Source organism: Pundamilia nyererei, unplaced genomic scaffold (assembly GCF_000239375.1).
Source record: "Pundamilia nyererei isolate P.nyererei 1_Seehausen unplaced genomic scaffold, PunNye1.0 scaffold00038, whole genome shotgun sequence".
NCBI lineage: Eukaryota > Metazoa > Chordata > Actinopteri > Cichliformes > Cichlidae > Pundamilia > Pundamilia nyererei.
This window is the reverse complement of record NW_005187439.1, coordinates 3,134,252-3,156,758: the sequence shown is the minus strand read 5'-3', so window position 1 is coordinate 3,156,758 and position 22,507 is coordinate 3,134,252. Positions and strand designations below refer to the sequence as shown.

At 40.1% G+C, this 22,507-nt stretch overlaps 1 protein-coding gene across 2 annotated transcripts; it reads left to right on the top strand.

Annotated features, from left to right (window-relative positions):
* The first annotated feature begins 370 nt into the window (after positions 1–370).
* Positions 371–6,927, top strand: ptrh1 (peptidyl-tRNA hydrolase 1 homolog). 2 transcript variants are annotated; one of them, XM_005730590.1, is made up of 6 exons: positions 371–462; positions 591–864; positions 1,675–1,894; positions 3,025–3,124; positions 4,642–4,687; positions 6,327–6,927. In XM_005730590.1, the coding sequence occupies exons 2-6, from the start codon at positions 670–672 to the stop codon at positions 6,603–6,605; spliced, it is 840 nt and encodes a 279-aa protein (XP_005730647.1). In that variant the 5' UTR covers positions 371–462; positions 591–669; the 3' UTR covers positions 6,606–6,927. The 2 variants fall into 2 exon arrangements, with proteins under 2 accessions (XP_005730647.1, XP_005730648.1); XM_005730591.1 differs by having other exon boundaries at positions 371–700; positions 779–864.
* Positions 6,928–22,507: the final 15,580 nt, after the last annotated feature.

Here is a 22,507-nt window from a genome sequence, read left to right as displayed (position 1 = left end):
ACTCCTAATAACATTTTGCTGTTCATCCATTGATGAAAAGTTTCAAAAAGTTAAAGTGAAAGGGAAATTGCCAGAAATTGGGAAACTACTGTGTTCCACCACAGCCACAGCCATTAAACACAACAACAAAAAGTAGTTCTAAATAGAGAAGATGAAGTAAAATAAAGTAAAATAAAATTCAGTTTGTACATAAAAACACATTTCGATAAATGTAATCAAAACTCGTTTAAATTAAATATTTATTGAAATTTAAATAGTGTTAAAAGGTTCATTGTTTGCTGTTTTCAGTCAATAGACTTCCAAATTTGTGTTTGCTGTAATAATCAAGTCGCCGAGCTAGATGGCGCTGTGTCCCCACAGAGGAGAAAAAGTCTGTCCGCCATGTTTTCTTGCTAGCGCTCGTTGAGCGGTTGGTAGCATAACAGGAGGGCAGGAAAAGGTCACTTCACATTTTAAAGACTGGTAATAATTACGGAAATTCTTATGATTAATTACAAACAGATAATAAATATCTGACAAAGTTACAGTTCATATAGTGAACCCCAGACAGAATCGATGAATTGACAGAATCGACATGAATGCCCGAACAGGTACTGTTGCTTCATGACTGTAAATACATGTGGAAACGCCTGATTTCTTACTAACTGTCAAGAGAAGACAATCGGTTCTATGAGCCGAATGAAAAAGGGCTCAGTTTTATGTAAGTTTTGCCAGTATTTGTTAAACTTTTTCAAGAAGTTGATTAACTTTCTAATGATGCGACGACTTTTGACGAGAGTCATAAACAGAGTTCTGCTGAGTGATCCGTTTTCACCTGCGATGATAATCGAAGCAGAAATACACAATCAAGGCCGCCGAAAGATGGTAAGTGTTAAACCTCGTAATCAGCTACATACTGTCTACTACACTCCAAGTTCTCGGGCAGCTGTATGTGTTTACTGCTATAGGTTTTGTAAGCCCCTAAAACCAGTCGTCAGATCTCGTCAAACTCCATTGAAAGATCTGAGAACTTAAAATTTTTGTAGGGTTTGTCAAATTGTTCATCAACTTACTACATTTTCAAAACACTTACTGAGTTACTCAAACCCCCCTTTGTAATTTGGCGTAATTGCCCTTAAATTAATTACTGGTTAGTGTGGGGATAATTTTAGAAGGAAAATGCTTTCATTCATTTCAGCCAGCTTGGGTCTTTCCTTATTCTTGTATTTTTTTCTATTTTATTTTAATCAGCATATCTAACAGTTTTATTTTAAAATGATGTCAGCTGTCCTCCCCTGTGTTAACTTGTCTTTGCCTTCATAGGCTTTTGTTAAAAATGAATGAAACCTCAATAAAGACCCTACAGTGTTTGCAGTTTGTAAGCAGCTATAGAAGCTTTATACAGTACAGTGCAATACAACACATTACAATGTTGTCTATAGTTGTTTTTCCTGTTAACAGAGCTGTTACTGAGTTTTTGGTCATTTTTAAGTCTAAATCTAGAATCTCTCTGTGTTTGCATCTAGCTCCAGTTTAAAAAGCTTATTTACTCAGTTGCTTTTACTTTGTCTGAATATATGTGTAAATATATATAAAAATTCAACAGTCTGCTTCCTTTGACTCAGACAGTCTTCTGTTCCTGTAGCTTCACTGCAGAGGTGTATGCCTTTAACTGTGTGTCTGCGTTTGCTTCAGGTGGTGGGGCTGGGTAATCCGGGGATGGAGGGTACCAGACACAGCGTTGGTATGACAGTACTTGGTGCTTTCGCTGCCCGGCTCGGTGTGGCAGACCGCTGGCGTGGCGACAAGTACGTGTCCGGTGAGGTCATTTTGTCAGAAGTCCAGCAAATGAATGTGGTGCTGCTTCGTCCCCGGCTGCTGATGAATGTCAATGGAGTATCAGTGGCCAAAGCAGGTGAGGTCATTTCTTTCTTTGTATGTGATTTTCATTAAATAAATTAGGCTTTTTTTCTTTCTTATCATCAGCTGTGAAATGTGGCATGTCTCTGCACAAGCATACTGAGGTGGTTCAACCTCCGTTATCTGTCACTCAGGCAGCCAGAAACAATTCAAGCTGGAAATTTAACTCCATTGAGGTTCAACCTGTGTTATTCAGCCCTGTCACTATATCAGACTTCTGTCTATGTGATTGAAAACAATCAGTGAATTATATTATTGAATGTAAAGAAAATTTAGTTCATGAATTGGAGACTTGTACAATATTTTATGTAGAGAAGCAGCTGCTCAGTACATGCCTTGGATGGATTCTGAGAGTTCTGTCTACTCATTCCTGCTTTTATAATATCATAATTGTAGGAGCCATTTTTGTGTTGTTACCTTATGATGTTGTGTTTATGGGACTGTATTTAAGGTAGACGTGTAATTAGCATCAGGTGTTGTTGGTCAGAAGAAGTGAACAGTTTGTGACCGCTGCGCTGTTGTGAGTTATGTTAAAGGACGTTGGATACTAAGAGAACTGTTGAACAACAAATACAACCGATGGAATGCAATAAAGATGTTAAACAGACAAGATAAGTACGGCTCGAGTTATTGGACTATGTCAAGTTTCATTCCTAACAGTGGCACCGCATGACCCCCACCATCGAACACCTCAGTGGCTTCAGGCGTAGGCTTAGCCTCTACAACAATAATAAAAATGTTCAATCTCACAGAAAACCAAAAAGACTCTTAGTCGACCACTTCACGCAGCCTTCATTGGACATCGCTTCTGCTGAGAGGAGTCTTGTGTTGATCTTCTGATTGTGTGCTCAGTTTGCTTTAGGCTGAATAAAGACTTTGACACGTCTTCTTTATTTTACATGTGAGAACTTTGATTTTTATTATTATTATTTCAGACTTTTTGACAGTTTACAGGTGTACGTGATGTCTGTGTGTTTATTTTACTTGCACATTTATATGAACAGAAGGAAGCTCAGGTTCAAAGTGTTTAAGGGTTCTGTACTAGTAAAGTTTTGTTATCCTGCTATATTATTAGAAGCAACCAAACTAAGAAACTTTTTTTTTTGTATGTTTTGATTTGTTTAGCTGCCAAATATGGCGTCAAGGCTGAAGATATCCTGCTGGTCCACGATGAACTGGACAAACCTCTGGGGAAAATCGCCATCAAACATGGAGGAAGTGCCAGGTGGGTCATCCTCTATCATAGTGTTGGGTCTTGGATTGCTTCGGACTCACCGCGATCTGTTTACATCACCAACAGTATTCATTATCTTAAGCGATGTATTGACATTGGTGAGGGAAAGCAGTCACTAAAGTATCGTCAAGGTACATTTAACATTAACTTTAAGGCCAATAAACAAATATATTTCTGCGTGGAAGTGCAAGTGCGGCTTTTAAACTGCATTTGCACTCATTCGTCCAAACTTTCAGACTGGAAAGTTTCTGTCTTCATGGGGAAAAAAACAACAGCAACAAGGCTCCACTATATTTTAAAGACCTGACAGTGTCTTGTCCCAGTAGAGCACTTCTCTCTCACACTGCAGGTTTACTTTAGAGCTTCCAAAAGTAGAATAGGAGGCAGAGGCTTCAGCTTTCAGGCTTTTCTTCTGTGTAATCAGCTCCAGTTTGGGTTCAGGAGACAGACAGCCTCGCTACTTTTGAAACTAGGCTGAAAACTTTACTTGAAACTTATTTTTTGATCAAACCTGGATCAGATGGAGGGATCAGGTGACCTCAAAGCATCCATTAGTGATGCTGCTATAGTCTCAGGTTGTTCAGGGACTTCCCATGATGTGCTCAGCAGTTCTCTCCACCCCCTTTATTCACTCCCTGTGTGTTTATGCGTCACCACTGCATGTCATTAACTCGAGTCTTCTTTCCTATGCAATTTGTGTTTGTCCTTATTCTCTCTATGCTCTCCTTTTTTCCACTTCTCTTTTATCTGTTCTCTCTAATATTTTAGGGTCTTTACCTTTCACTATTAAGCAATTTGAAGCAACTGCTGTTGGGAATTGTCTTTGTACACATAAGATTGAATTCTCAACACCTCAGTGTTCAAACTTGGAGCATGTGTGAGCTGCCTGAGCTCTGCCTGCTGTAAACCTTGGTGTCTTCCCGATGTCGAGACGAGAAGACAGAAGCAGCACAACCAGAAATAACAGCGAAGTGAGGCCTGTATTTTAAAACCAACAAACTTCTAATCAGCACACACAGCTTCTCTCTTGGGCCTTAGTCATTCTGGTTCGTCTCTTGTCTCTTTTCTTCCTCCTGCTACTATTTTTGCTCTTGATTGCGCTGTTGTGATGAAGCCTCCCCGAGCTCTTCAGACTCTTATGCCTGACTCTCATAATGTTGCAAATGGTCTGTTTTTATTAATTTTATGCCATGACGCTTGTTGTATCTCATTAACTGTTTTGTCATTTTACTTACTAACAATAAGAATGGTGTTCAGTTAACAGGCGTCCCCTCTCAGTACGTTTTTCACTGCTACTCAGAGCAAGCTGGATAAAGCAGTTTAATCCTGCTTGAAAAGCTACGTTAGGCATTCCAGCCGTGTATAACCAGATGGTGATTTATGAAAATTTAATGTAATGCAAGAAACTGCAACTGGTGCATTTGGTATCCTGAAGATGGACAACAAAACCAAAGAAGAAAAGAGGTTGTCAGATTGATAAAATAAATGTCGCTTCTCCTTCCCCACAGAGGTCATAATGGAGTCCGCTCCTGTGTGGACTGTCTTCAGACTGATGTAAGTCACTGCTGTGTGTGTGTGTGTGTGTGTGTGTGTGTGTGTGTGTGTGTGTGTGTGTGTGTGTGTGTGTGTGTGTGTTATCACGCTGAATTCTGCTCTGATTTTATTTTAATGTCAGATTTATACTGTGGTGTTCGTGCTGTTTGTCCTGTTCTTATAGTGGTGATTAAAAACAATAATAGTTCATATTAAAAGTGTAATTAAATTAATTTAAAATAAAAATTCAGTTAACTGTTAATATATCTCCAAAAGTTGATTCTGTTCATCTGGACGTAGCGTTTTGAGGGAGAAACGTTTCGTCACTCATCCAAGTGACTTCTTCAGTCTCAGCTGACTGCAGGTTTCCCCAAATCTTATAAGCAGTACATTTGCATAATGACTGAAACCAGCCCACTGAAGGATCAATGGGCTGGGAGGTCAGTTAGCTGAGACTGAAGAAGTCACTTGGATGAGTGACGAAACGTTTCTCCCTCAAAACGCTACGTCCAGATGAACAGAATCAACTTTTGGAGATTTACTTTCCTGGATGATTGAGCATGCATCAAGACGAAACTGTTAACATAGTTTGCCGGTCACTTAATATCCATATGCAAAAGTCCTGAGCCGCCCCTCATTTGTTTATACTTTGTTAGGAAAATGGGAAATAGATGTAACGATTTATTGAAACATGCAAACATACATGGAAGTGCAGTTTTCAGTTCTAGCAGGCTGGTATGACCACCATCATTCTTATTCAACACATTCTGAACTCTGTGAGCAGCTTTCTTGTCATTTCTTTAAATAGTCTTCAGGAATAGTTCTCCAGGCTTCTTTAAGGACACTCAAAGCTTTTCTTTGGATGTTTCTGCATTTTGTTACATTCTCTGTTAAGATGATCTCACACTGCTTCAATAATGTTGAGGTCCAGGCTCTGATGAAGCCAATCCATGACTGGTGGTGCTCCACTGTGTTTTTCTATCCATGTATGCTTTTACTACACTGGCAGTGTGTTTGGGATAAGTGCATCAAGGGACAGGTGCATGCATCAAGATGTGTTTGGGATAATCAGATGCTTTCCAGATGGTATTGCATTGTAACATTTTGCACTTCATTATGTTCATGACTTATTCCGTTTTGACATGATCCCTAACAGCACTCGCTGCTGTACCTCTTTCTCGACCTCCTCTGTACATATTGATGACAGTTTGAATCATGACGCTTCCTCAAACAGTAGATGGATCAGCTGCAGGTCTTTTCTGGATTTTTTCCCCACAGTTTCTTGGGAACCTGACTTTCAGATATCTAGAGCAGATCATCTACTGTAGATATTATTTAGGCATGCCACTCAGCAAAAGAAAAGATATTGCTCAGGTAAAAGGACTGGACTGAAAAAGTAAAAAAAATAGGCCGTGTCCTAAGAAAAAGTTTGAAAACCCTTCTGAAAGGTGGAGAACTATTTCTCAAGCTTTAAAAATTGAGGTGTCGAGACTTTAGTATTTTACTGTAGTCAAATGCACTTTGAAAACATGGACATATACTCAACCAAATCTAAAATAGTATCAAATAACAATTAGATGAAGATATATGTTTACAGCTTAAAATGCAGAAATAAAGAACATGTACATTGTTTAACACCAGGATCTTTTTTCTCCTGCAGGTGATGCCTAGACTGCGGATCGGGATTGGCCGGCCGACAGGGAAAACGTCTGTGGACCGTCATGTTCTGGGCAGATTCACCACAGAGGAACAGAAACTCCTGGATTCTGTTTTGGTCCAGAGTGTGGACCTCCTCCTTTCCCAGCTTTCCCAGCAGGACTCACAACAGGACTCCCCGCTCCCCTCCTCACCAGCAGGGGGCAGACAAGCTGCACAGAAGAGAAACGAGAGGGCCCGCTCAGGCTCACCAGCTGAGGACCCTGCAGCAGCTCAGAGCTGAAGCTGAAACCTGAAACCTGAACTCTGTTATCACACATAGAACTGCCTCAAAGAGAAAACATGAACCACTTTATCTGTATTTATTCACTTAAAGGTGATGTTGTTACATGAAAAGTCTCAGAGAACAAGAGGAGAACCGAGAAATCTTGTTGTCTTCAGGTTTGTTCCCTACACGATGAACCAGTTTTTTTATTCACTTCGCTGAAAAGCTGGCAGTGAAGCCAGAAGCTTGGCTCAGTCTGTGGCAGAGGACAGTCTGTCTGTGAGATATGAAAATAAATCGTTATTAAACGAAATAAATTTGATTATCTGATTTTCATGCACATTAAGAGCAGTTGAGCATTTATTTACATTAAAAACATTTAAAATCTGCAAACTATAGACTCTCTGACACCAGTACTACTATACTAATACTAATAATACCTGCCCTGACCGACTAATTCTAATAAACTCACTGACCACTTCATGAGCTTCACCGTGCTCATACAGGTCTGGACTCCCTTTTGCCTTCAGAGCTGCCTTAATTCTACCTGGCACAGATTTAACAAGCTGCTGGAAAGAGTCCTCAGAGATTTTGGTCCATGTTGACACGATAGCATCACACAGATGCTGCAGATTTGTTGACTGCACATCCATGATGTGCATCTCAAAGGTGCTCTATTGGATTGAGATCTGAGATCTGTTGAAGCTGTTAAAGTACAGTAAAGCCATGATATGTTCAAGAAGTTTGAGACTATTTGAGCTTCATGGTGTGTTTTCCTGCTGGAAGAGGCCCCTCTGATCATAAAGTGATGGACGTGGTCAACAACAATAGGTGGGCTGTGGCATTAAAGTAATCCTCAGCTGGTAATAAGGGGCCCAAAGCGTGCCAAAAAATATTTATAATATGAATATGTCCTCACAAAGATAGCCAAACTAACATGCATGTATCTGTGTGAGAGTCCTACACACAGAGTGGAGCAGGCGGTCACTATGCTGGTAATAGAAAACAATTTTGAGCTAAACTAAGTGAAGGGCCAAACCACCACCATAATCCTACCGCACTCACTCTGATCCACAGCAGTTCACTCATAGTTGCAGACACACTGACATATCTAAAAATATTCAATTTACCTCCCACAAGCGACGCATACAATATATGAAATACTCTTCTTAATATGTGATGGGATGCTAACAACAGTTTATAATACTTTGCACTCTGCATTTGCACTTTCTTCTTGCAGTCGGTCAAAGGTCAAAGTCTCTTAGCCTTCAGTCGTGTGTTATTGATTTTTTTGTTCTTTATTTGATGATCATGTTCTTTAAGTTAGAGGCTTCCTGGATGATTTTTATTCATGAGCAATGTCAGTAGAAGGAGCTGAACCGCTCTAAAACAAAGACTTGTTTAAGCTCATCTTCTCTTTTTTTGTATCTGAGAGTCCACGTGTGACTCTGCCCCCGACATACGGGTCTCCTCTCCAGCTCGTCCTCCCTGTTGTGGCTCTTTTGGCCAAAAACATATTGATTTCCTCTTCCGATTGTCCCACTAATTGCGCCTCTTCATCAATTATGTGTCTTTAATGAGTTGCATCCCGTCAAGAGGTGCGCTGCATTCTCACACTGCTGAGAATGCCAGAGGAAGGTTAGCGGAGGAATGGAGGGTTCGGCGGGGGAGGTGGCGTACAAAAAAAGGGCAGAAAACAGCGGAAAGAGGCTGACGAGCCGCTGAATGAGGGAAATCAATACAAAGGAGGCCAGTAGATTGCGATGGAGGGCAGAAGAAGAAAGGCAGGCGAGAAACAAAAGGGGGCAAACATTGTTTAGACCCAGATTTTTGAGGCCTTCTGTCCTGCTGTAGCTCAGAGGTACAATAGCTGTAGGGACACACTTGTGGACATGAGGGAGAGAAAGGGGGGAGCTCAAAGGAAACTTCTATGACAGCACACACACACACACGAACACCCTTCGCCCTCCTAAACCCCCCATCTTTCTCTGCTGTGACCCCGTTGAGCCACCTTTTGCCTCCATCAGGCCACTTTCCCAGCCCTTCCTCTCTGGTCAGCTTTATGAGGCCTTACCAGCAGCTTCAGTAACTTTTCTTCTGTGTGGGTCAAAGGTCAAAAGCAGGCTGAACACCCAACCTTTAGAGAAAAAAACTAAATTTATTCAAGAACAGCCTTCAAACCCTCCCCCTGCGCTCTATTCCCTGGAATAGCAGCCCAGTGGGGGGTCTTCCCTCTAACTCTGAAGTAGCACAAAACGAGCCCTCGGACTCCGCTGGCAGTGGGAATTTAGATAATTTAGCTTATTAAGCAGATCTATGTTAATGGTATGTATATATTTTATCAATGATACTTTATATTTGTCCCTTTAGAACATCATTTTCCACACTTGAATAAAAGTTGGTCCTCACTTGGTGAACCCTACTCCCGACTTTTCCCAAAGCTTGACCAAAGACTTTCATGGATTATTTCGCACATTTCTAGCTCCATGTTTTTATACCTGACTCTACCAGGGCAGCTCAGGGCAATTCAGAGTTCAAAATAATCCTTATTCATCTTACATTGGGAAGTGCTGCAGCCCCTCAGTTTATCCCTAATGTGAAATAAGCTGTTGGGGGTCTTCTTTCTTTAAGGTGATCCTGCTTTTAAACTAGCTTCCTTCTGATTGGTTTCAGGAGGTTTGAAAAGCAGGTAGGTGGGGCTTCCTGTCTTTATGACATCATACTGATCCAAATGTAGGAAAAAACTCCTTGAAACTAAGTGTCTGAAGCATGAACTTTTGGGATAACAGGGATTATCTTTACATGCAGTGACCTCATAATATGATTATCTGAACCTTTGGGAATGGGACTTCCCTGGAAAAGCACAACAAGTCTTTGATGAACAGTTTTGATTAGGCAGAAATGTGGGGACAGCAGCTTATTGAATTTGAGGATGTTTTTTCAGTGGGATAAACAAAATCAAGAACTATTCTCAGAGTATTCTTGGGTTTTTCAAGTTAAATCTAAAACCACTAAACTAATGTCTTGGCTCTGACTCAGCTTAGAGATTCATAACGTACATACAGTGTCAATGATCACGTACTTCCATACTTTAAATATGTACTTTGACTCTGTAAATGTTGTCATGCTATAAAAACAAAGCTACAATAACTATTATCCAGAGAGAGAGAGAGAGATGCCTCTTTAATGACACAAGTTTGAATTTATTTTGGATTTTCTCTGATACACACAAGGTCAAAAGTATACATAAAGGCTCAAATACATACACTCACTTAAATCTTTTAATAAGTGGGGCTAAAGCTTCTTCTAAGTTGACAAGGCCTAACCTAACTTCTCTTTAGTAATTATGATTGACTATAGCTGGTAGTTTTTCTTTCTGAACTCATCGGATTGATCATTGTTCAAAGCAGTGGGAAAGTCCAAGAATAGTAGAGTTGCACAATTTTACCTAAGTACAAGTTATTCTAATATGTCGCCCCTTTGCCAGCGTCTGGAACAACACCCAAACTGTCACCAGTGCAGTCCAGAAGATAATTGATTAGGATGTTCAAGAACAAACCCAGAAGCCACCGAGACTCAAGCCTGCCATGAATTGAAAGTGCTGGAACACCAGGGTGCTGGCAGAGAAAGAAGCTTCTGCTCAATGACTGACATGTTCAAGCTTGACTGAAATTTTCTGCAAGCCAAATGCCTTCTGGAGAAAAAGGTTTCATGGTGAAACGAGACAAAGCTGTCCGAAGACTTCATGAGTCTTTGGACAGCCTATAATGTAAACTACATAAGTGGCCAACGTCATTGTTGGAATTTATGCTGTGGTGGTACAATATGTGCAGTTGTGGCAAATGCGCTCCTGTGAAGTCCTCCAAAATCCTAATTGTGCATCTTTGGAAGATAAATCCTGTTCCAGAAATGCAATTACATCAAGTCAGTGCAGTCCACAATACTGTGACTGGCCTGATTGTTCCTGTGCACTTTTTCTGTGCTACTTTTTGGCGGCAGTTTTGTGTACAAAATATGTACAAATATATTTGCCCCCCCTCAGACCCCCCCCCCCTCCCCCAGAAATGACCGGGACCCAGGAGAAAAAAAGTCCCAGCATTTTACTTTCTATCAGCTAGCACTGCATACAAAATAAGCTGAATAAGCTAAAGCTTGATTTTGACTTCCGTGGAAAATCTACATCCTAACTTACAACGTAACCAGAAACCCCTCTTAACCGTACACAACATTTTACGCCATTCATGTTGTAATGGCCTGGGTGGACCCGACGTGTAGTTAAATTTCTCGGGAGGTGCACGTCAAGTTACATTTAAGGTTAAGGTAGGGTTTAGAGCTGTTTCCGGTTACGTCATAAGTTACAACGTAGATCTCCCAAAGCATAATTAAGCCGTTACTCCTTAAGTTGCGATGTAGGGTTTCAGAGGAGTTTGCACCTATGATGTAGCTACGGCACAGATTTCCCACTGCAGTAACAGTAAAGGTGAGGCTTGTAAACCTAAGAATTCTATTTTTGTTGTTGTTTTTCTGACTGGTGCCAATATTTTTTTTTTTACAGCTGAAATTTTGTTAACCTATTTAAAATTATATTCTTACAATGCTGTACTGAGTTATGATGATAGTATGGCTGAGAATACCTTCATGATTTCCTAAATATATCGTTTATATATCCTAAGGGACTCACTGTGGTGCTAAATAGTAAGCTAACAGCGACCTTAGTGTGTTTTATCTCTTCATTTATTACTGTAATGTTACAGCAGGGACATGTGCTGCATCTGAGGTCCTTCAGTATCACTACAGTTTCTTTTTTTTTTCTTCCATCATCACAGAATAGACTGAAGCCATCCTGGTTTCCCATGGCAGTTCAGCGTGTTACAGTGAATCCAGGCCCATTGGGGACCCCTTTCTCATTCGCCTCTTTCCGATGAGCAAGCATTAATAACGCGTCCTTTTCTCCTTTCATAGCCATAATCTCCAGTGATCTCAGGCCTCCCGCACTAAATTATTCTTACAGGCCCATGAAAAGGCAGCAGCGGGGCCCTTTAAGAGGCAAATGAGCATCCAACGTGCAAAGATGTTCCCAGCAACGGAAATGTTAACTCACCGTATAGAGCAGAGCAGGGCAGAGGGAAACCACTGGCATGTCTGATGAGAAGGGATGGAAACATTTGCCATCGCCCTGAAGGCAAAGCCTGCTGGGTAATTTATCCTTTAACCCCTTGTCTAACTGTTTACATTTGGCTTTAAGCTGATGGGTTTATTTAGAGCAGTGCTCAAGGAGTGCAACCGTAGAATAAAAAGAATGTTGACTCCACAATGTAGGATTTATTTCAAGCTTTCAGACCACCATGAAAAACCAAATGTCAACCATGACCGATGCCAATATTTAGATATACTTTGGATTTCACACACAGCCGTACATTTCTAAGCATTTCTCTCATTTTGTATAATTCTGCACCAAGTGATTTTTGTTTGTAGTCCAGTAGGTAGTAACACTTTCAAAGTAAAATACAATTTATAATCATATTGTTTCCAAAATCCTTAACATACTGTAGTTGCCACATTCAGATATTTTAGAACTATAGAAATATTTTGGTAAATGTGTAAAATACACAGCTTTGCACATAATTTTTGCCAGAATATCTTTCTTTTTCTTTAAAAGACATCATTTCATAACAGAGACAGCTGAAACAAGTATTTACACTGTCATTTTTCAAATAAAATAACACTATATTATTACTGTTAAACCAGATATAAGAGGTTTCTCTTAGATGGCCCTCAAGGTTTCAGTATAGGAAAGGGCGCCTCTTCTGCTAATTTCCAGCTTCGATATATTTAATCTTGCATTATACAAAAGTGCTTGAGTGATCCAGACCTCTATCTATGTTCGGTTGGGCTCTGGAGCAGCCCCTCAGTTAATAGTCTGTCTAAAACGAGCTCTTTTACCCCCCCTCCCTGTGAGACAACTTTAATCTGACTGGTTGCCCCTCATAAAGAGAAAGTTTGAATAGCAGGTGGGTGGGGCTTCCCTGCTTCAGATGACCATATTAGGGATGTCTCTTTTAATGACATCATACAGATCCAAGTGTTGAAAAAAAAAGTCTCACAAATTCAGCCTGTTAGAACCGTCTGAAACCTGAGCTTTGTTCTTATAAGATTAATGGTTGACTGACTTCATCGTTTGAAACTTTGGCCATGTTTAATTTAAACATTCACCATGGAAACAATGTATAAATACAACTGAAGGTAAGGATTAAGTGATCATGTATCAACCCTGCGCTCATTGAAGTTCTCATCTTTTTAACGTGCTATATCAGTCATTGAAAGCTGAGCCTTGGGCCAACTAAGATTTAAGAGTGGACATTAAGCTTAGTTTCGGGAGATTTTCATAGCACATAATGTAAACCATGTAGAAACATTGTAATGATCAACCTCATGTTGTGGATGGACTTCTTTTAGACGTTTTCTTTGCTGATGTTTGATACATTCATCTCTTTTATGAACTGAGGGAACAATTTAACCCTCACATTTTCCCCATACTAAAGTGTTTAATTAGCCTAACCTTAGTACTCTAGCTATATCGTTATATGTCAGCCAGCCCATTTCACTAACCTCATCAAGCCTCTATGGCATTTAATTTTTCTTCTTTGTTTGTGTACAAAATTATAGCAATTAAATGGCAAAACATAAGGAGTTATATTAGAGGAAACAAAAAGGGTTGTTTCTGCCACTGGAAAAAAAAAATCGGATCAAAATTTCAAGTTATTTCCTCAATTTTGAGCTATTGTCCCAGATGTTAGTGAGTAAACTGTTTGACCTCAAAAAACTTTTGAGATTTTTTTTTCATTTTCTGGTAGTGCAAACAAGCTCTCTTGGTAATGTGATTTTTATCATTTAAAATAGCTACCAAACTGAGAGTTTGTGATTTGTCTGTGAGTTTTACTACCATAAACTGTGAATATGTTCACAGCTGCTGACAATAAAGTAATTGCACACTTATATCAGTAGATATATGAGGAAAAGTGTTCCTTGGTTAACAGTGATCAAAACAGGAAAGTTTACATTGCTATTAATTATCATTTTCAAAATCTAAACAAAGGTCATTTTAATTTTTTTTTTAAATTAAATTTTACATTTCTCTTTAACTTTAATATGGTAAGTTTATTTCTATATACTTTACTAAAAATTGGATTAAGGATAAAATTTAACAAAAACCTCTGTTTATGTTTTCTTAATAATCTGATGATAAATTGAAGAGAGTTCTTTATGGATTAACCAAAAGCTTAACCACAAAATATTAATTTGCGTCAATTAATTTTTTTTAAGGTGTTAGGTCTGCAACACAAACATGGCTCAAAGTGTGTTTATTATTTGACTTAAAAAAATTATGATTCATTAGCAGGAATAGATTTTTATGCTTATATTGACTTACAAGGTCAAAAAAGCTTTTACTTGTTTTCTTATTTGTTTTTGTTTTTTTTGTGGGCAAACATAGAAAAGCTGTAGGAAAGTTTAGTTTTCATGCTCCACAGCTCATATTACAACATCTGTTCTGTCACATGATAGAAAAAAAGACGCATTTTTTGCATTTTTACAGGTTGTTGACCACCTAATTCACAAAATGTAAGTCTTTAAATCCTTCTTTAATCTTTATTTACTAATGAATTAATTTTAATTTGTCTTGTACAAAGCTCCATCTTCCCAGTCAGATGGAGAGACCCAGAAGAGAATTTCATTAGCTTTTAGCTTAGCATGATTACTGAGATAAGGTGGGAAATTCTATAACTGCTCGCTGATTTCTTTCATGCTCCTAGTTAAATTAATGAACAGCTAGAATCTAGAATTTACATGCTTATAAATGTACAGTTTTATAATTTACATGATTTCTTTCTTAATTAAAATATTTTCCAAGCACATACATAACAGACATATTCAAAAATGTAATTATTACAACCAACGAAAGTTTTTCTATATTTTTAATTATATATTTTAATTAAGACTCACTTTCACAGGCTCCTGTGATTGGAACCAGCAGCATTTCTTCTTTAAATGTTGTTTCTAACTTTCAAGCTCAATGAAAAAATTTGATCTGCTTCAGGACAGAAATAAAGAATATAATAAAGAATGAATAAAGACCTTTTCTTTAAAATAGGGAACATTTTACGGGTAAAAAAAAAAACACTGGCTGTTTATGATGCACAAGTTTCCTTAAAAAAAATCTCTTTGCTTGAGGTCACTGTGATTTTATGTCCCCCTCTTTGTTTGTTGTTGTTATTGTTGTTGTTTTCCCACCATCACATCATCAGCGAGGGAAGTCTCTGCAAGCTCCAACTATCTTAGCAAAAAGGAAAACGTCATGCACACACAGTGTGTGTGTGTGTGTGTGTGTGTGCGTGCGTGTGTGTGACAGAGAGAGAGAGTTACAGTGCAGTGTTTGTGTAGGAGGGTTAACAGTGTTTTGATTGTAATTAGGAAAGAAGAAAAAGCTGAAAAAGAGAGAGAGAAAGGGGGAAAATGAGACCGTTGTTTCTTTAAGAGGTTTGCTCCTTCATTGGCAGCTGCTCTCTCTCTCTCTCTCTCTCTCTCTCTCTCTCAGTGCAGATTCATTACTTCTTCTTCTTCTTCTCCTCCTCGGGGCACAATGGGCATTTATCATCACCCCCGCGGTGCGTGTGTATGTGTTTATTCAAATCTCTGTACCAAGAGCGGAGCGGCCCCACTCCGGAGCTCTCTCTCGGTGACACGGACGCACGGGGGCTCATTGTTGGAGGAGCCCCAGAAAAAGCCCACCAAATCGGCCAGTAGGAGAGAATGAGGAGGATGAAGAGGAGGAGGAGAGCAGCAGCGACAGAAGGAGTCGGGAGTCAGCAGCTGCGGTGCTGTTGATGGTAGCGGTATGCTGTCCACTCGCACGCCGTCTCTCCATGCGACCATCCGGGGGAGCGTCCAGCTTCGCTGTCCGTCTCTTTGCTTCCATTTCCAGCATCTTTTTCTCTCTTTTTCTCTCCGTGCTGCTGGAGTAGCCCGCTGCTTCCAATTCGCTCTCCTGGAACTACACGCGGAGGAGCAGGTGCATCATGCAACCTGCGTGTCATTTGTCCTTTTTCTTTTCAGGGGAAAAAAGGTGAAAAAGAGGTAGATGGTAGTTTCATCTTTTCTTTTCTTTTAGCTTTTTTTTCTTTTTCGGGGGGTAATGAGGGGGGGCGACAAGGGGAAAGGAAGGATGGGAGGATGGAGGAGAGATGCGTCTTAACAGGTGCAGATATGGCGGAGAGGAGGGTTTTTTTTTTTGGGCACAAAACTGCTTTGATTCCCGGATTCCTCCTTTGGTCAGCAGATGAGTTCGTGTCTGGGTTTGGTGTTTGTGAATGGAGGGAGATTTCCTTTTTCCCGCTCCATCAGCTGCTGTTTTGGGAGATTTTATTTTGGAGAGTGGCTAATTAACGGCTGTAATTGGATAATGTGGCTTTATGTGGCGCTGCTGTTGACCTCACTTTGAGCTCAGATTGAATCGTGATGAAGGAGAGTCACTTGTAAACACCTGAACCCCCTCCTTTAAAGCCTCTCTCTCCCTCACGAGCGTCTCAGTTTGGCTCCTTTTCCTTTTTCTGGTTCATTTATTTGTCTTATTTTGAGCTCTAGCTGCTGATTGTCCAAACGCAATTCTTGTGAAATTTCAAATCCAACCCGAGAATTGTGCCTGGACATCTGTTGCTGGACGCTCCTGCACCTCCTGCTCCTCCTTCACCAGGATAAAGTCTGTTTTTTCCCTCCTCTGCATGTTCCTCGTTTGGTTTTTCTTTTAAAAGCATGATCACGTTTGACGCGTTTGTTTCCATTTTGATGTGTGCTGAGGGATTTCTATCAGAGGACCACTGTAATTTTTTTCCTGACATCTTAAACTTTCATTTCTCCTCATTTTTGATTCATTTTAGCGAATCAGAAAACATTTAAACATTCGCTTTCCCTCCCCTCCAGATTTCGTTTCATTACGGGCCTGCAGGAGTTGGAAGAGAAGGAGGAGGCCAAGCAAAATAAGTAAATAAATAAATAAAGACTGATAATTAAGTATTTTACAAGCTGAGACGTTTTTTCTAAGTTGTTGGAGTGAAACTAATATTTCTCCGGCAGGCCCAGCTCCACAGCTTCTCTCTTTATTCGCACTTTTCCTGCTGAAAACCTCGCTGGGAAGGTTTATTGTCGCTCCACTGGTGAGCTTTTGTTACCGCCTTTTGTTGGCGTTTTGGGGATTATAATTTGCATAATTCTTCAGGAATGTATCATTTTAATTTTGTTTAACAAACCGTGACCTTTTCCAAACCCTTTATCCTTTTGATAAAGGACGCCATTACAAGCCAATAAAGAGGAATTCGTTTGTACTCATTCTACTGTTAATGAATAATAAAGAATTAATGATCATTGGAAGAATCCGATTTTTTTTGTTCCATTTTTCTTCTTTTCTTCATGTTTTTGTGTTTATTTCCCTCCACGTGCATCACTTTTTTTTATTATATTTAATTTATCAGAGCATAAGTTAAAGTTTATCATGTTAAAAAGTTGGAAAAGGAATGAATGAAATGAAATTTTCTTTTGATCCAAAAGGCCCACCATGTTCAGTTTCTTTAGGTGCTTGGTTTTGGAGTCCCAGTTTATTTTCTTTTTCATGAGAAGTTTGGATTTTGGCAAAGAAAAGAAAAAAAAAAAAGAAATAAACGGCCAAGTTTGGGAAAAAATTTGGCTCTTAAGTTCATTAGATGTAAGACAAACTAAATAAATCCATTAAAAAATACAATTGCAATTCATATCAATATTTTTTTTATAGAATTGTTCCCACAGTGAGATTTTTCTATCTGAAACAACCCACTGAAGATTTTTAATTGTATTTTTTCAGTTAAAATCGTGTGAAAACTGTGGCACCACAGGAATCTGAAAAGCTGTCAGCAGCAGGGTAAACCAAACGCTCAGTTTAACTTTGGCCTCCTTTGGGTTTGGGACAGGGGTCTGTTTGATTTTCACACCACAGCATCACCTCAGCTCGGATGCGTTGGGTGTCCTCAGACTAATTTGCTGCTGTAATCCGCTCTCAGCGTGTTGCCCGAGGAGCCGAGCTGCTCTGGGATGGAGCTCACAGGATTAAAAACTCAGAGAGGTGTGTGTGTGTGTGTGTGTGTGTGTGTGTGTGTGTGTGTGTGGTAAATGCACCACCACCCAAGTTGGGGAGACAAAAGAAAGAAAGAAAGAAAACCACAATGTTTGTCTGCTGAGTGTCACTGAATGCCCCATAATGAGTGGATCAGACAGGAGACCCTCTCATATCCAAACAACATCTTAAGATCAGGAATGCTTTAAATTTGAGTTTCAGGTAACAAAATTAGCCATAATTTGGATAAAACACTAGATTTTCCTTTAAAACCAAAGAGTGTTTTATTCAGGAAAAGTTCTTGTAGCTGGTATCAGTTTTGAATTGGCAAAAAAAAAAATCAGAAATCTCTGTTTTTGTGATTTTGTTTCTTGATGTACAGACTCAGACTGGTTAATCAAAAAATGTCTGGTTCTTCCACTTTTCTGTAAAACTCTACATAAAACCAGTTCTCTTTTTGCAACCCCTCATCTGTGCTCGCTTTCATTTCTTTTAGATGCCCGAGGAGATAAAAATCATCCAGTAATTTACTAGAAAATTGCAAAATTTTAAAGCAAGAGCCCTAAAACAAAAAAACTAATAACTGTGTAACATTGGCAGGGATTTCTGGGCTTCTGACTAATTGGTTTAAATTTGCTGGATTATTACATTTGGTTTCATTTTCAGCTTTTTTAAAAATTATTCCAAGGAATAATTTTTGAAAATATAAAATTATAAATGATAAAATTTCTAGTGGGAATGTTATATAGTCATTCAGCTTTGAAGAGCATTCAAGCATAGAACCAAACGCTCAGTTTATTTCCCATCATTTGAAGAAATTCTACAAAGTCGCAAAAACGTTTGCAGCTGAAGTGCTGATGTAGCTGAAGCTTCACTCGTTGTGGCATTGAGGGTAACTTCAGGCGCACTTGCAGCTGAGTGCAGCTCAACGAGGGATTGATCAGTATCGGCAGTAATATTGATGACAAAGATATCTTGAGGAAACAATTAGGAGAGCAGTGTAATGATTAGAGGGATCATTAGAGCCATTTAACCTCCATGGCATCTGCTGATGAGGTATGGACTGATCGCTGATGTGTTTCCACTAACTCTGGGGTCCTGAAAGCTCGATGGTGAAACTCGGGATTGTTTGGTGTAACTTGAAATCTTTGTGCTTGAAATCACAAACTATAGGGAAAAAATGAGCATTTGGACATATAGGTTTGAAAAAGCTCCTTTGTGAGCTGCCGCTTCACTGTTTCAGGCAGACATCTTTGGCCTGCATCTCAGAACAAAAGGACGAGTTCATGTCCAACTTCATGTCTTTGTCTCATCACATATATTCTCCGGATTAATTGAATATAAATATGATTTCAGGTGCTGACGCAGCTTTAAAACCTTTGAAAATGCTTTCTCTTCCGGTTTCGGCCTCCATGTTGGTCACCGCCGGACGGCATTCGTCTCGCTTGCGTTCTGCTCTGGGTCACTCACTTCCTCCTTCACATGCCACCTCCTTCTGTTCCCAGGAACACCATCACTTCCACAGTCACATGACCCAGGTTGTGTCATCGTCGGGACACACACGCACACACACACATTTAACGCCGCAGAGTATAAAGCACGGAGGACGGAGATAGAGATGAAGGGAGGGGACCGGATGTGGGCGGAGGAGGAGGAAGAAGAAAAGGAGGGGGTGTGGGAGCATCACAGAGGTGACGTCACATCACGACCTCCTTCCCAGCATCCCTCCCTCCCTTATTCCCATCACACACACACACACACACTCAGGCAGCAGAACCAGCATCTCACAGGCGCCTACAGGAACGCCACGGAAATGACCTCCTGTGACTCCACGGAGACATGACGTCTTTGCAGTAGACGCGAGGAGGCTGTTCGTAGGTACATCTGTGAGTGTGTGGGTGAGCCCCTTCGTCTGCAGAGGCGGTTGTGGACAGGTACAATAAGCGGGTCGCCCCCGCTGAGTGCTGGTGAGGCTGAAAGGGGTTAATGCTTTTGGTTGGAGGTGTCAGAGGGACTGCAGATGTCCATATGATATGATCCCCTCCCCTTCTCATTCCCAGCAACGCACACCCACCCAAACGCCATCATCAGCGGCAGCAGTGAAAATATCACCGCCGCTGGCGCTTTGCAGGGAAAACTGGCGGCCATGTTTTGGCCCTTAAAACAACGGATCTAAAAAAAGTGGCTACCTTTACGACTCACGCACACGAAACACTAAAGTGCGTGCTGCCTGTGTGAACTTACACCCTTCTCATCCTTACATCCTTTTCTTTGCGCCGCCATTTGCTCTACCATTTCATCACCAGCCAGCAACGCCTGGGACGTCTTCACCCGTCTGCGACCGGGCTGCCATCGCTACCATACCACCCCCCACCACCACCACCTTCTCTAACCCCACACTGCACCACTGTTCAATCCCAGTGCAGACACACAGCTGCAGTTCAGCAGGGGCGCTCTGACATCACCGCCTCCTTCCAGCCAATCATCTGCTTTGTTTATTTTAAGCAACATTTACTGCTTGGCCAGTGGAGGACATGTTTTTTTTATGTAGCAACAATTTCACATGTCTTTGTGGTCGACTGTTCCTGTAACGAGGAGTAGAGGTGTTTTAATCAATATCGTAAAGAGGGTGGGAGGTTTTCTGGGGGTTTTTTTAAACAGTGAATAGAAAGAAAAGTCCTTCAACTATCAACGCAGCAATGCATCACTGCGATGACGCCTGTGCGGTTGCAATAAATGCAGCCATGCAGAGTTTGGCTAAAGTGCCACAAATAAAAAAAGACAGCTTTAAAAAAAAAGCCTTCATGGAGGAAAGGCCGAACTGACCTCAGGTCGCGGTGCTTTCTCAATAAATCAGTCAAGGAATTCCTTTCATTCATGTTCAGCACTTTGCGTTGGCTCTATTTTAGGCTTTGGATGTCGTCTTGCTTTCAAAGCACTAATATTTAAAGACAATGTTATTAGAACTCTTTAATTCCCTGATTTAATTACTCTGAATCATCACTAACTGATTGTGTCTGGTTAGCAATTGGAAAGAGTCAAAGAATCTGGGTGAAGATTTATGGGTAAATTTGTTAACAGTAAAGATGCTGGTTGGAGTATAACTTCCAGAAGTTGTTTAATTGTTCAGTTGAAATGATTATTTTCCTTCTTTCCCTGATTTGGGATCTTACCCTATCCCAGCATCCTCCTGTCACACCAACTTCATTACAACCGCGAATCTTCTCTGTGGTCTTCCTGGCAGCTCCATCTTAAACATCTTTTATCCGGTACATCCACTATCCCTCCTTTGCACATGTCCACTCCATCTCAGCCTTGCCTCTCTAACTTTATAAAACTGCCCAACCTGAGCTGTTCCTGTGATGAACTCATGTCTAATCCTGTCCATCGTGGTCACTACCAATGAAAATCTTAGCATCTTAACCCACAAGAAAGTGGTCCGTTTTTCATAACAGCCTCCCTGCTGTCAATCACAGTCTTTAATCTGGCATCTGGCAACTGTACAGAAAGACTGAGGCTCCTTTTAACAGAAGTGTTAAGGATTTTCTCAGGAGGTGTGAGTGTGTATACTGCTCTAATAATAATGTTTGACACAGAAAAATCAGAAGGCACACCTGGCCGTGCCTCGCAGCATACCAATGTACCTCAGCACACCATTTGGGAACCATTAAACAACAGAGGTGTCAAAATCATTTTGGTCCATATACAAATCAAGTAAAATCGCTGCGATCCATTCTAAAAAACCTCCAAAACAATGCTTCCAGCTGTATGCTAGACACTCCTGGTTAGAGGATAAACTGACTGGGTTATAGTATTTTTGCACTGTTGAGAATTAGAAGGAAGCTCCAAGGATTTTGCACCTGTGATTTAGACTATTATTGAGCAATTTTGGAAGAAAAAGAAAAGTCATAGCACCCCGCTGTCTCGAAATATAATTGTCCTTTCCTACAAAGAAGTGATTAGTTCTAGATTACTCTGTTTAAACAGTGTTCACATGAATAAAAATGTAACAAGGCTGTAAAGTGTAGATTGTTTTCTGAATGAAATAACTTGAAGCAATCTTTCTTTTCTCCAAGTTACATGATTTTCCTTCTTTTCAGCGAATAGATTTATTTATACAATTTGAAGAAAAAAAAATCTGACACATCTTGGATTAAAGGTTTCAGAATTTGAGAAAAATTTTTTTTAAAAAGCACATGTATGGTTTTTTAAAAGTGGGGAAAAAAACAATAAAACAGTATTTAACTGTTATTTTTAAGCAAACAATGTCTATAAAATGTTAAAGTATTTTAAACTATGTGTTAAACTATGTGAAACCCTTTGATTGGATTATGATATTTAGACTGGATGAGGTTTAAAAAGTAAATAAATAGTCAATTCAAATAATTTACTATTATTATTACCTAAGGGTCAGGAGGGTTTTGTGTGTGGGAAGGTTAAATTTAGAGGAAAAAAATCTTTAAATGTGCAAAGACTATAAAAGATGGAAAACTTAATAAACACATATTTTTTCCTCTTCCACACATACACACCCATGAGGCTTTTGGTGCACTCATTCCTGCACGTAAACAATCTGCCTAAATGACATCTACTTTTAAAAGCAAACACTGCGATTGTGCTGCTGCTTGTTCGGTGGGATCAGCGAGCTGTGCAGAGCAGCTGCAGAGTCGCAGCTCCTCATCTCTTTCAGCGCTATTACCATAATATGTGGTGGGAAAGAAATCGCTCATCAATCAGAAGTGTTGGGAAAGTGACCACGCCAAAGACCCGGGGCTGGCTGTTT

What these genes read in the sequence shown, in the direction of transcription:
- ptrh1 (XM_005730590.1), top strand. Translation starts at nt 670, where the DNA reads ATGAGCCGAATGAAAAAGGGCTCAGTTTTATGTAAGTTTTGCCAGTAT. An exon ending in ATCAAGGCCGCCGAAAGATG is followed by an intron (nt 865 to 1,674) that starts GTAAGTGTTAAA and finishes CGTTTGCTTCAG; the next exon opens with GTGGTGGGGCTGGGTAATCC. An exon ending in AGTATCAGTGGCCAAAGCAG is followed by an intron (nt 1,895 to 3,024) that starts GTGAGGTCATTT and finishes TGATTTGTTTAG; the next exon opens with CTGCCAAATATGGCGTCAAG.